The following is a 14,054-nucleotide window of genomic DNA, read 5'->3' on the forward strand; positions in this document are numbered from 1 at the left end:
TTAATAGAATTTCACAATGAAATTTAGATATATATTTATTGAGTGCCTCTTCCTTGTTTATCAGTTTTCGTTTTCAATTAAAGTAGAGTCCCAAGTTGCTCTTAACCTCTCTGTAATAGAAAATTTTACTACGCCAAAAAAATCATTGTACAACCCTATTCCCGCGCGTCCTAAACAAAAAATTGAAAAGTTCATGCTTTTGAGAGGTAATATAATAAATTTAACTAAGTTAAATATTGTATCTCCCAAAAACCAAAAACTGAAACCATTAAAGGTACTTCAAAGTAAATATACAAAGCTTAAAATAAGAAAAAATAAGAGGTTAAAAAGAGATTTTATAGAACGTTCCGCATTTTATGAAAATCGTAGTGCACAAAAATATCATGACTTGACTGCAAAGCTTCAATCGAGCACTCAATCAGGAAATATAGATGAACCTAAAAGAGATATAATGAAGTTAAATTCTTCAAAATTGCCAGTAAATGATCCCCAAATTGCTTCAGAAAATGAAAACTCGCTTAATTCCAAAAAAAAGGCGAAAAAACAAGTTCTTACAATGCCTTTAAATAAAGATCTAGGGATCGATGTAACAAAAATGAATGAGACTAAATACAAGGCGAATTCTTCATCAACAAACCAAAGCCAAAAGGTCTTGCTGGCCGGTAACCTGTATAACCTTACGAAGGTCAATAATAACCCTCTTCTCCTACAGTCGGATAATTTTATTACCGATATTAAAAAATTAAGAAAAAAGGTTATATCACTTAATAACTCCAGCTTTGAAGATTTAAAAAGCTCACAACATAAGGAAAACATAACAAATCTTACGTCGACTTCTTCAGTTAAGCTTACTAATGTGACCGATAAAAAACTATTTAGAGAGCCTTCGACAATAAACTTGGAGCCAACTGCAACTTTTTACACAAAATCAAATACTACTGGGAATGTAGAGCTTAAAGCAATGGAGACCACCAAAGTTAGTACTGAACGTAAGGAGACTCTAATAACAACCGCAAGTGTAGCAGGGTTTTTAACGCTGTCGGCGGTAGTACTCACAGGCGCTTTCTATTATAAAAAAAGGAAGGATAGAATGGACTTGATTAAATCTTACGATAGCTTGTTTGATGATAATGATAAGGGAGATCTATTTATTGAGGAAGACTAACCAATATAATTACTTACATGCAACCTCGGGTAAAACGAGCGAAAGTGTGTCATTTATATTAAATCTTGTCAGTATTTTTTTTAGCAATAAAGTTATTTACGTTATTAACACAAAGAATTTATGGAGTTGCAGGCCAAGAGGGCTCTCTAACTCAATAAAAACAACTCGAACATGCACGTTGAGATAACAGACCATGGGAAGGCATGCTCTTAATAAGATGTTACTTTAAGCTTGCACTGTTGCGTATCGCAGCATTTGTTCAATACCACCTAAGAACTTTATTTTATAATTTCAAATATAGGAAAGTGGCTATTAAACGCCCTCCTCTGACTCTTCATCCGTCTCTTCCAAACTATCTTTTTCCTTTTCGGTGGTCACACGTGGCTAAAAAATGAGTAAACAAAAGAATAATAAGACCAATAAATTAAACAACCGGGACTTTTAAAATGCAGTTTCCGCCCAGTTCCTCGATCTTTGACTTGATAGATTCAATACTTTTATTCATCGACTCGATCGCGCCTTCGACATTAGAAGACAAAGTGGTAACATAATATGTGGGTGGACAAGTCAAAGTGATCTGGTTAAGAAAGATGGATGATAAACTCGAGAGGAGAGAGGTTAAGCGAACCTACACTTATACTAATGTCCTCGGAAGACACAGCCATCCCTGCTTTTAGTGCAGCCTTGATAGAATCAACTCCTGGAAATACTTTAAGCTTAGTGGTAGTAGGAAGATTAACCATGCCAACCTTCGTAATTATAGCAGGTGACTTCAATGTCAGCGCGGATTTTCTGAGGATGAGATTTAAGATGGTGAATAATTTTAGTAATAAGTATATTTTTCACACTTTCGTTTATGTTACACTCATCGAAAAGTTGCGGTTTACTATAGTATTAAACAAGTTAGCAAGAAATAAAACAGCTTCTTAAAATTACTGCCCTACACTGTTGCCAACTTAAAAGCGTTGTACATATCGCCGTAAGTTTTCTGAAGTTTCCAAGCGGTTTCTTCATAAAGTTTCTCGGCATCACACGAAGCTACATCTGCAACGTTGCGGACTATTTGATTAACCTATTTTAGTTAAAAACAACTATAATTAAGTTAAAACGCAGAATTAAACAAAAATAACCAGTTTAGCTTTGAGATATCTTTCTTCAGCCTGAATTAAGTCAGAGGGATTAGCCCGACGTTTAGATAAGTCAATATAGCCTTACATAAAGTTTTAAAAGTAGCTTTTCTATAGTTTTAAAACTATAATAAACAAAAAGCAACCTTTGTTTTCATCTACGCGAAGAACGACAACTGCCTCGTTACGACCTACACGTATTAGTTTCTGAATGGAACGAATACGCCTCCTAGAGAGCTCCGAGTGCGGAATCATACCTTAGATATTTTATAAAATATATACTTTCAAATATAACAACTAGCACCCAAAAGAAAAGAATAAATTATAGTAACCTTCGATATTATTGTATTCTAGCAATCTAACATACGCTCCCATATCTTCAGATATTAAAAATAAATTAAATATATAATTCAACAACAACAAAAAATATAGATACTGTAGAGATAGCGATATACACCCTATAGAATAAATATTAATTCATAAACTTCAAAAAATGGAGCATACGACCTTGAATAGATTCTACCCGTACAATTACTACATCCCCAACGTTGGGATACTTCTGCTCGTAGAATCTGACGGACTGAACCATTATTTTTTAAAAAAACTATAAAAACTATTTTTATTGTATGAGAGTACCCTTGTAACTAAGCAAAACCAGATAGATAAAGAAGTACACAATTAGCGAGTGTTAAGTAATAACGAGTTTTTTATTACACGTGGCCTGCTGATGTATAATTTAGGTAAGTCATGTTCTTAAGATTTTATTTTTAAAAGCAACCACTAATCTTTATATGCGGTATAAATGACATCAAAAATTTGACAGTGTTGTGAAACATTAGTAAAAGGTTTGTCTACACGAGCATTTTTGTTTTGAAAAATGCCTTACCGGTTTCCCACAAAATTGTTACTGCCCCCTTTAGTTAGTGCTTTAAGATAATATTCACTGCGTTATCGCTTATACTAAATTTAGGAAATTAATGACGTTTGGATATCTAATACATTCACCACCGCTTTTGCTCAAAAGTGGAGTGCTTTTTTCATTTCTTATTACCACTTAAAAAAAATTAATACCAAAGTAATAATAACTAAAAAATGCAAAAAGGGTTTTTTATTAAAATTGTAAAGAAAATTGTTACAACTTAAGAAAAATAAAACTTTCTAGTTTTTTTATATGTAAAGTAGATTAATCAAAAACCAGGTTTAAAACAATCTCTAGTAGAATCCTGCGTGTTTTACTCTATAGAAGAGTACTATTTATCTACAATCTCCTCATGCATAGATGGTTTGAGGATACTAGCCAATAATATACAGATCAAATAAGAACAATGGTCTCTTTAGCTTTTGGTTACAAGGATATAGCAACTAAGAAATTTAGAAAGAAATCCGTTATAAAACTGGTGGGGAAGAAGGGAGTCTAGGCCAGGAAAATCAATGATCCCATCTACCTTTGAAAAATCAATCCGTGCTCCCCCAGTACATTGCACTCAATCCGTCGAGACTAACTCATTAACTCTATGAAGAAAAGCGGTCAGTTGAGTGCGTTAAATTAGTTATAAAGGTACACAGGTTCGACTTGAGACGCCGTATATCAAGGCAGGTAACATTCCCCGCGAGGCAAAGTTCGACAAAGCACTACCCTTCTACCGTAATTAATAAATCGTTTAATTGATTCAAAGGATGTTTGGCATTTTGCAATTTGGTATATTTTTTACTGTTAGAATAAGGAAGCTAAAAACAAAATGTATGTCTACCCTCCAAGAAGCGCTCTTCAAAAGTTTTCAGATGTAAGGTTTTTTAAAGAAATAATATTGCGTACTTTTTGAAAATCTATATATATTGATAAGATAACGCAAATAACAAAGCTTGAGGGTGCCTATACGGCCATATGCTGTTACAACCTCCAGCTTTAAAGCGGTGAATGCCAGTAACATTTTCAACTTAAACACCAGTTATTGAAACCGAAACGGCCTCTAGGAAGGTGTTACCAGGTTAGCGGGATATTTCCTAAAAACATAATTAGTATGTTGCTAAAAAGTTCATAGAGGTTTCAATTTTTAAAAAGTGGCGTCATAATGCTAGGGCCCTTACAAATCAACCCACAGCTCCAATGAACCACACGTTTATGTAAATAAAAATATATTTCCTACAATAATCAAGGTTAATATCGAAGCTTTACATAAATAGAGTATGTACTCTACTAAACGCTGGAAGTCAAATTCTACGTTTAGAGGCAGTTAGGACTCGAATACCTTTATAAATGGTGTCCCGCCCCTTCAAGGTGAGCGTTCATTATTTGGCCTATTGAAATATCTAACAAAGCGGAAGCCAATACAGAAGAACTTAATAGAACTTAATATCATTGTTTTAGGCCCTGTTTCTGGTTTAATATATAAATTAATTACACCTTGATTGAGTGTTGTTATAAATCAGCAGTTAATATCGTTAACGCGTAAACTCCAGCTCATAGGTTCGATTCTCGCAAACCCTTCTTTTTTAGGTCTTTGATGGTTGCGTATTTAATTTCCCCCTTTCAAATTCTGATATATCTTTGTTCTAACACAACCCACTGTTGAAATTAGTCATACTTTAGGAGAAAATAAATTGTTAAAGGTGTTCATATAATAGTAACATGAAGGATAGCCTTCTAATTGTAGCTTTGTAGTAACAGATCTTTTAGAAAAGCAATTAACATTTCACGCCTGTAACATTGTTTTATTATTTAAGATTGGGAACCAAACGGCAATATTACAAAAAAATGAAAAAGATGATAGCATAATTTTTAATATAAACGTTGAAAAACTATTTTTATTCTTATTTATCCCAGGCCCGTGGCGTGCATTTTTCCTTTGTGGCCCAAGTCATCTGCGGAGTTGTAACATATTCTATAATACTATGAATTGTAATATTTTTAAGTCAGATGCGCTTGTGCTGAAATGCATAGTTAGGCTAAGTAAACAGTATTCTTGCATAACAGGCAGAGGTTCCACACACAAAGTTATTCCTATTGCTTCACAGAACTTAACAAAAGTCCCAAAAAAAATTGATTTTATTTATAGCTTTTCCATACAGCAAGATCAACGAAACTGTATGAATATCTTCTGGTTATTAATGATTTATACTATATTTTTTCGATACTCTAAGGCAATTCTTTTAATAATTTTTAATTTTTAATTAGTTTGACAATTAGAGTAGGATATACGTTAAACTATCAAGCACCAATTAGTAATTAAGAACCAAAAAAGGCAATTTTTTTTTCCAACTCTATAAAACATAAAAAAATGAAGCAGGGGAAGAATTATATTGTATTATCGGGTTTGCTTTAAGGTAAGCACGAGTTCTATTACCTGATTTCTCAAATTTAATTAATCAATAATCTTGACGGAAAAGTGTATTAAATATGTCAGGTCATTTCCTCAAAACTTCAAAATTTAAAATCTCCCTTTAAAAACTTAACTTTATAAACTGGTAACTCCTTTTTTTCCTTTGAAACAAAAACCTTTTATAAGGTAATTAAATTATGTTGACTTGACTATAATAATTAAAGAAGAAATGGTTTTAAATAACTGGGTTGCATATCCATTGCACGGCGTGGCTTATAGGTGCGGTCCAACTACGAAAAATAAAGACCGCCTAACTTGCATGAATAAATTAGTTCATCTTGAGGTAAATGTAAAATTAGACTATGTGTGAAAAGTCCAAAGGAACCAATAAATGTCTATAATAGCTTTCTTTTATTATAATCCCTCTATTTACCTTTGCGCTAAGCGGACAACCTACCATATATTATAGCTAATAAAAAATATGGAATTAATTCTTTAACAAAGAACATTTGTAATCAATAAAAAAAACAAATTGTAAAAGTTAAAAGCTTTGTACGCTTACAAAATATATTAAATAAATATTACGGTCGAAATTCTTATGGCGGTTTTAGAAAAAGTAAACCAAAAAATTCGATAAGTTATTAAATATGTCTTCAAGAGGAATTAACAAAGTATGGCCCATAACATATTCGCTAAATAAAGGTAAAGTTATAATTAAAGAATACATTATTTATACGCTCACTCTTTCGTTATCATACATAAGCAAGTAGCGAAAACACATAAAATTGTCATTTTGGTAATTTAATAACTCTTCTAGTTATACCTTTATAGAATTTAAGTTTATAACGAAACTTGCAAAAAAGTTATCACCTAATTTATTGTTTAATAATAAATTAATACTACTTAAATTCATAATCCGTAAGACGAGTACACTTATTACAAATTTTAAAGGGTACCAACAACTTCTTTAATAGTTTTACTTGGCATGCTATTCGCAAGCTCAGGCCAATTCTTAATTATATTAAGTTAACAGTACTGAGAAATGTGTTAAGGTAAAATTCGAACCCAAATTTCAAAAGATTTTAAAATTAAAATCCAAAAAGCCCTTTCTGGCATCCAATACAAATTACTGAAAAGCATGACTTACTTGTACGTATAATGCAAACTTAAAGCGAGCAAGCTTGAAAAAGACACAAGAACGGTCGGGAAGTGCAATGACCTAAACTCGTGACTTAGATTGGGCCACATTTTTGACTTATTTAAAAATTATATAAATAACATGGCCGAAAGGGCTGGGTGGCTTGGTAATGTCCTTCATAGGATTCAAGCAGGTGATGACGACGGGGGGCTCTCCGCTGCTCTCTTCTATTGCCCGGTGCGTGGAGGGGGTGGTTGGTTAAGCTATACGTGGTTGTCAGGCGCATTGCCTGAGGGGCCCACCCTAGCTCTGAACTTTTGGTAGACCATTTCGTTTGTCCTTCGGGCCTCTCTGCCGGTGGTGGGCTAGCGTTGTTCCTGTCCCCCCCTGCAGGTGGGTAAGAGGTCCTGGGGGTTTACTCTCCCTCTCATGGCAGGAGGTGTAGGGGTAGTGGGACGGCCGGGCGCAACTGAGCAGTCGGTTCTTTAATGCCCCTACTGGTGTGCCGTTGTGGGGTGAGTAGCGGGGAGGCCCGTTTTTTAACAGTTATGCGGAGAGCGTTGGGTATAAAACAACAGCGGCAGCGGCGGATATGTTGGTGCTTTTAGGGCTGGTGACTGTTGGGGCCTAACGATTATTAATGAAATCTCTTTGCGAATTTACCTAAAGCGCGTCCTCCTTTGGGTGTTGCAGCATCATAAGTGCCTGAAATTAGATAGGACCTATAGTCAAAGTGCGAGAGTACTATTTAAAATAGTTTTCAACGAGAACTGCTTGAAGTGGTCCTGACAGGGTGACGAACCGTCACGTTGAATGTCCATCCTTAACTATGAGAGCGAGTGACCACTACTGTTCTTGTGCTGGCAGTAACCCTCTGTGACGGCCTGCTTTTTTGGCTTAAACTGAACTTATTTATGGAGAAGACTTCACATTTTTTTTACTACAAAGGGATGATCAAACACAGTGGAGCTATGCGTAATGACTGCCGTCCTAGACAGTAGAAATTAAAGTCGTATTAAACCTCGAAGAGCTTTAAATTTGACTTGACGCACGAATCGTAAGACTTGCTCTTTACAACGGTAACACTTTACATGGACGGGAATGCCTGTTATAGATGCTAGTTTTTTCCCCGATCCATCTATGTAGTACTCTGGTTTAGTTCCTTTGTGGTGTTAGATAGTAACTATTACAATATAGTAATTGCTAACAAATTTCTTTCATACCGACTATGGATCATGCTGAGTCATGCTAAATTTATATATATTTTCTTGGGGATGCCCAATGAAAATAAAATCTATCTCGTTTTGCTTTTTCTTCTTGCTCACGGGTTTTATATATATTTATTTTGAGGCCTTTGGGTTAATGTATTTTTATATTATATGTGTTAAGTTCATTCTTGATTTAATGGAAGAGTTGTGTTCGAAAAATACGCTGATCAAAGGTTGCATTCTGAGCTTCTTGACGATATACTAGGATTTAGCTTAGTCTTGCCTATTCGGACTGAGATGGGCATTAGTAGTTTTGCATTCGTAGGGATTAGTTGCGGACGAAAGTTAATGGTGTACTAGATTAACTTTACTAGTGAAAAGGCTACCATAATGAGTGTTACGGAATAAAACTTTTAGCGCCTGTCCTTGGTGCTTTTTGACCTTTACATAATTTGCCTTATACAACCTTACATTATAGGAGTTCCTGAGCAATTTCTAACTAACTTCATTGAACTTTATTATGTACAATAAGGTTTGACTGACTTGTGATCAGCTAACTATACAGCGCTTACCTTATTGTACTGAATTAGTAGTATAGTACTATATAATGATCAAGGTAAGATGTGCCCGCTACTTTAGTCACGTTAGTTGTATGTAGCCGTGGGGAGCAAATCAAAAAGACCGTTCTCCTCTAAAAGTTTAAAAACTGTCATAAAACTTCATATAATACTTTTATTGTGTTCATTTTACTAATTTTTGTTATACCTACTTTATACTGGTTAAAGTTATAAGCCTTTAAAAGCTACGTTTATGTCAATTATTTCGCTTGCTGAAAGGATAATTCTAAGAGTTTAATTATTGATCGATTATTTATTATACCCAAAGAGTAAAAAGGCACAACTGAAAAGCAGATTATTTAGAAGAGAAACCAGGATCACTTCTAGCTTATTTTAGGATAAGTTGAACGGGAAAAAAGTAAAAAGTTATGTTTCTCCTTTTTTTACCTCTATATTTTAAAAAGGAGAACATAACTTTTCTATTTTTTTTCGAATAAGCTATCATTTCTAAAACGCTAGTGAGTTATTTTATTCTACTAAAGTAAATATTTTTTCAAGGTGAAATAACCTCCTTCAAAAGTTAAAATAAATAGAAAAAGTGGTAGAAACTAGTAACTTTAAACTAGGAAGTAACCTTGGTTTTTGGGCATAGGGTGAATTCATCCCCTGTTTTTTCTATTCTAGTGGCGCCATCAAGTGACTAACTGCCCTAAAGACGATTTACTGGGTAAAAGCTAAGGTAGAAATTATTGAGAGTGACTCAGTATTGAGGAAAAAAACGACCAAAGTTAATAGCTGCAAAAGAAAGATCTCGTGTGATCGGAATTCAAGCTAGTATTTATAGATCTTTATCAAGGTCAAGCTGCTGAAGAGAGAGCACGAATATATAAAAGTACTGTGAAGTGCGTGTGAAAGAGAACCCTAAAGGAGTGAAATAAATAATGGAAACTGATGTTGAGGTGTACCTGTTGGTAGTACCTTTGCTTGGTAGAAGCTCTTTCTAATCTAGACTTTGCTACTGACTTGGAGTAATCTAATGCCTCTTTGCTAGCGGATAGGATTGCCTCGAGGTATAAACAGTGTAGGCCCCTTAACTTCCTTGTGGCAATAGTGAATCTTCATTTATGCAAGGCCTCATACAAATCTTTTTTCATTCTACTTTAGCGTCAAGAACACTATTGATTGAGCAGTTCTGCTTCATGGTCCAGGAGGGCCATTGTTACTATCTTTGACTTTATTACTGATCCGATATGGTAAAAAACCTAGAACTCTGTTATTCTAGATCTTGAGCTTTATATACTGCATTGCCTGTAGAAGTTGTCTCTTCTTATGGGGATTAAAGCAGAACATTTCGAAACCGTGCTGAAACGTGGGGAGGATTGGCTTAGTGCTGTGACTACGCTGGCCTTCAGTGCGAGTACCAAATATTCAAAGCAAAGGTCAGGTCTGAGTCCTAGTATGAGTGATGACAGGTAGTGCTATACCCCTTTCTGGACTACTAATACAGTTTGGTACCTGGTCATAAGTGCTCTGAAAAAGTGTGCTTACAAATAGTTAAATTAGGATCGGGCTGCATTAGTTTTAGAATTGTACTTTGCCGGGGAACTAGCTACTCTTTGGCCGAGGGACAGGAATTAAATATTGTCATCTGCCAGTTTATCTATATATATTTGCTGATCCTTGTCTTGAACGGGCCTTCCGTGTTCACTGACGAAACTCTTATGGCTCTTGTGACCCCGCTTCTATGGCGTTTTTGGAGATTGATTCGAATAGACTCACTAACCTAGAACTTTGATCGGATGGCTAAACCATGGAAATTCAAATAAATCCTGCTGAGGTTCTAATAATGATCCAGTTTGTTAATACTTGAAATTAAGAAGAGAACATTATAATATTATTAAATTTTATAAGCGTAAATTTATGTTATTACTCTCAAAGCAGTATTCATCACTCTTACCAAATTGTTAGAGGTTGAACGCACACTATTTATAAGCTCATTGGAATGATGCAAGTAGAAATTATTACAAGGTATAATTAATAGTGGAGGGGCACCCTCCCCCCGTTTTAGTAACTAATAATTTATAGAGGAAAACGGAACTTAAATTCTTTAGCTCAAATTAACGAAAACAAAACTTTGAAAACAATCTTTAGATTGCATAATAAATTAATAACTTCAGAGTAGGGGCATCTTAAGCTACTCCTTTGCTATGAGCTAAATATAGTACGGTTTAAATTATATTAATAAATAGTGCCGTATTTCTTGTGTTATAAAATTAGATTATTGCAGTTTTTAAATAATTAAGTACTTGTAGGACACTCACAACGTTTACTCAACTTATTACTCTTGATTTATACCTCTATATGCTCCCAGTCTTTTTTAAAAAAGTAATATTTTACTTACCAAAACAATCTTAGTGGGGGTAATAGAATGACTCTTATACAATCTCTACTTTCGTTTAAGTTATCGAGTTTATTTTATTAAGTAAAATAGCGTAACACAATACATTATTTCAATTACGGAAGTTTTCTGTCCTTACATGTTCTGACAAATAGGTGAGGATAATCCCCTATCAACGATATTAACTTTAAAAACTTGTTTTTTGAAAAGTCTAGCCTTAAAAGATACACCAAATGAATTACAAAAGGAAGGGATAATTTTTTCTAGAGTGTAGCAACATCAATATCTCGGCGTTTATCGTAGCATTGTACGGATTCCCTTTAAATTTCAACCCTACCATTAAAAACCGAGATAGAGAGTTGTGTGAGTGAAAATTAAAACACCTACCTTAAGTGTACGGGCCATGCACTTTATCTTCCTGCGGAGAAGGCATTAACAATTGTAGCACTCTTTTTTTCTTTTTTTTTTTTTTGGGGAGGAGGAGGAGGAGGAGTTTTAGTTTTTCTTAAAACTACTTGCTCGCATACTATGTTGCTTTAATAAATAGTTATTGCCTTATTCTGTCGGGTTGATGGAGAAAAGATTAAATATGGAGACAGTTGGCGAAAACTTAAGCTTTCCCATAATTAACGTCAACAACTTCAGTGCTCGTCTTAAAAAGTCGTAAGATTTAACGAATTGCTTGTTCTGAGAGCTTACCTGTAATTTCTTTAAAATTTATAAAGAGGCCGTTTTAAGTTTGTTAAGATTGCCAATTAAACGTCTCTCCACGTAAATTTGAGTTAGTACAATAGCTGCTTCTATAGTAAAATAGCGAACTTTTTAAAATGCTTGCTCAAAGTGGTAAAGAATTTGAGGAATGCCCGAACAACCGGTCTTTATAGTTAGCTACTGACTTATTAAGAAGGATGAAAAGGGTCCAGGTCTTTGGATCTCGTTTTTAAGCTTTTCACTAATAGGTTATAGACGTGTGCAGTGGATAAGATGATCGGCTCACAACACATAATTATCATCAGAAATAGTTGGCAGTCCAATGCAGTAGTAGCTCTGATGAGAAAACTTTAATCCCTCTGGTAAACAAATTATCTAAAAGATTAATATTGCATTGCCTACTTTTAAGCTATAATAAAAATTACGGTTTAACTTTCATAGAAAATATTTGAGCTGGGAACAGGCTTAGATTTATAACAGTGTTAAATAGTGCTAACTACACATTAGAGATAGGTATTCCCTTATATAGTGTAAATTTCTAAGTATATATGTGTCCAGCGGTAGATACCCAGTTTTACTCAACAAAGAAAAGTTTTGGCTAGCTGGAGGGTGAAATCCAATTCTTTAGAATCTCTTTCTCCACTTTCTCTCACCTGATTGTGGTTTTACCATACTAGGTCAAGTAAACTTCGAGACATGTTCCTCTATTGTTTCTCAGTACTTCGAGGGGGTTATAATACTTTTATGGGGGAACACACGATACACTGGTAGGCGATGGTAGCCCAATTCATGTTGAGGAGGAAAATATAGATTAAGCGGTTTAAGGTATTTCGAAAAACCGACCATAGCATGCTATTACCAAAATAAATAAATATAATAGAGTGCAATTTTTCTGCTAAGGTGCTTGTCGATTGGCAAAAAGTAGGTTTTACTAAGCAAGTTAAGGGTATTGTTATAGTTTTTATGCGGTTAATGATGTGCTGTTATAGTGTCTAAAAAGTAGGAGAGCAACGTTAAGTCAAACATTCAGGTAAACAGTTTTTAAAATTTATGTTATCAGTGTAAAAGTTTAAAATTTGTCTAGGTATTCTGTGAAGTTTACTTCCGGGGTAATTAATTATTTGGTCGCTATTGTTAAATTTATTTCCCCTGTGGCGTAGAGCTTGAGATTGATTAATAGCGTCTGTTATTATGAAAACTCGGAGCACTTATATCCTGATAAATAATTTTAAAATTACATTAACTAAAAGGCCTCCAAAAAAAAAAAAAAAACACATGAGAAAGGGGAAGAAGTAAAACGAAATACATAAAATTTATTGAGCTTTAGGAGAAAAATATATACTAGTACTGCGCTTAAGTCAGATAGTTATATGGTACCAATACTATTGTTCTATATTAATTATTATCTAACAAACCTAAACCCTAACCTCCGGGTGCGCAATCATTATGGAACCGTATGTACGCTTGAAGTCAGCGATCTAGAACATTTCGTTACACATTTTTGTTTAAAAGGAGGTAATCCAATTCTGTTGTAGCTCATAAATAATATTATGTATAGAGTTGCGATTATCTCCGTTCTTAGTTTCAGTAAAAGAAACAAATTTTAGCTCATTTTACATTCATTGGTCAAGCAAATCGACCTTGCAGTTACTTGTTATTTTACAACGATATATTAACGTAAAGAAAAAAAGTTTTTGTTCGTCAACTTTTAATTTTTTAAAAATTTTTATTTGCATGAGTAATAAATATATATCTAAAACATAAAAAATAAAATGTTAAAACAAATATAATAATATTGTACAATAATTGAACACAAGCTTGACTTTGTACGCGGTGATATAAATTATCAATAAATATAAATACAAGAAACCGTAAGTTTAGAATTAAAAAATTCAATGTGTTTTAAGTATCATTTATATTAAAAAACATTTATATTTTATTCCAATATATATTTATTTATACTTTTCCATTTATTATTATAAACAGTAAAAAAAATCTTAATACCGTTTAAACTAAAAATGTTGCAAGTTTTTAAATATAATGAATTTTTTCAAAGTTTACTGAAATTTAAAATATTGAGATATTTTTAACAAAAACCAATATAATAATAACTGTCACAATAATGGTAGTTATGAGTGATAGTAATCAATATATATAACGGAAATTAAATGAAAATTATATAACCCCATCAGAAATTTCTAAAAATAGATTAATAAGAACAATTCTCCTCTTACAATATATTTATTAGATAGCGTTTAGTAAATAACCGAACCGCGGTAATAACTTTGCTGAAAGCGTTTACTGTTCAGTGAATGGTGCTAATGACACAGTTCATAATTGGCCGAAGAATTTTAGAAATGCGACGCAGGACTCTCGCGGAACTCCCTTTAAGTAGCTGGCAATTACTCTAGTTTTCAAAGTCTTTGTAAA

The 14,054-nt window shown here is 33.7% G+C and overlaps 1 protein-coding gene across 3 annotated transcripts; it reads right to left on the bottom strand.

Annotated features, from left to right (window-relative positions):
* Positions 1–361: 361 nt before the first annotated feature.
* LOC135122320 (eukaryotic translation initiation factor 2 subunit 1-like) lies at positions 362–2,924 on the bottom strand. Of its 3 annotated transcripts, XM_064046516.1 has the most exons (13): positions 2,800–2,924; positions 2,625–2,669; positions 2,439–2,549; positions 2,296–2,375; positions 2,110–2,237; positions 1,915–2,051; positions 1,798–1,865; positions 1,599–1,742; positions 1,358–1,549; positions 973–1,065; positions 829–914; positions 614–676; positions 362–437 (listed from the first exon to the last, which is right to left on the bottom strand). In XM_064046516.1, the coding sequence occupies exons 1-9, from the start codon at positions 2,879–2,881 to the stop codon at positions 1,478–1,480; spliced, it is 867 nt and encodes a 288-aa protein (XP_063902586.1). In that variant the 5' UTR covers positions 2,882–2,924; the 3' UTR covers positions 362–437; positions 614–676; positions 829–914; positions 973–1,065; positions 1,358–1,477. The 3 variants fall into 3 exon arrangements, with proteins under 3 accessions (XP_063902586.1, XP_063902587.1, XP_063902588.1); XM_064046517.1 differs by lacking the exons at positions 362–437; positions 614–676 and adding an exon at positions 685–706; XM_064046518.1 differs by lacking the exons at positions 362–437; positions 614–676; positions 829–914; positions 973–1,065; positions 1,358–1,549 and having other exon boundaries at positions 1,609–1,742; positions 1,794–1,865.
* Between the last annotated feature and the right edge of the window lie 11,130 nt (positions 2,925–14,054).

Source organism: Zophobas morio, unplaced genomic scaffold (genome assembly GCF_036711695.1).
Source record: "Zophobas morio isolate AGI-343-1 ecotype UQ-CSIRO unplaced genomic scaffold, CSIRO_AGI_Zmor_V1 ptg001080l, whole genome shotgun sequence".
Taxonomy (NCBI): Eukaryota; Metazoa; Arthropoda; class Insecta; order Coleoptera; family Tenebrionidae; genus Zophobas; species Zophobas morio.

What these genes read in the sequence shown, in the direction of transcription:
- LOC135122320 (XM_064046516.1), bottom strand. Translation starts at nt 2,881, where the DNA reads ATGGTTCAGTCCGTCAGATTCTACGAGCAGAAGTATCCCAACGTTGGG. An exon ending in AGAATACAATAATATCGAAG is followed by an intron (nt 2,550 to 2,624) that starts GTTACTATAATT and finishes AAAATATCTAAG; the next exon opens with GTATGATTCCGCACTCGGAG. An exon ending in CACCTGCTATAATTACGAAG is followed by an intron (nt 1,866 to 1,914) that starts GTTGGCATGGTT and finishes AAGTATTTCCAG; the next exon opens with GAGTTGATTCTATCAAGGCT.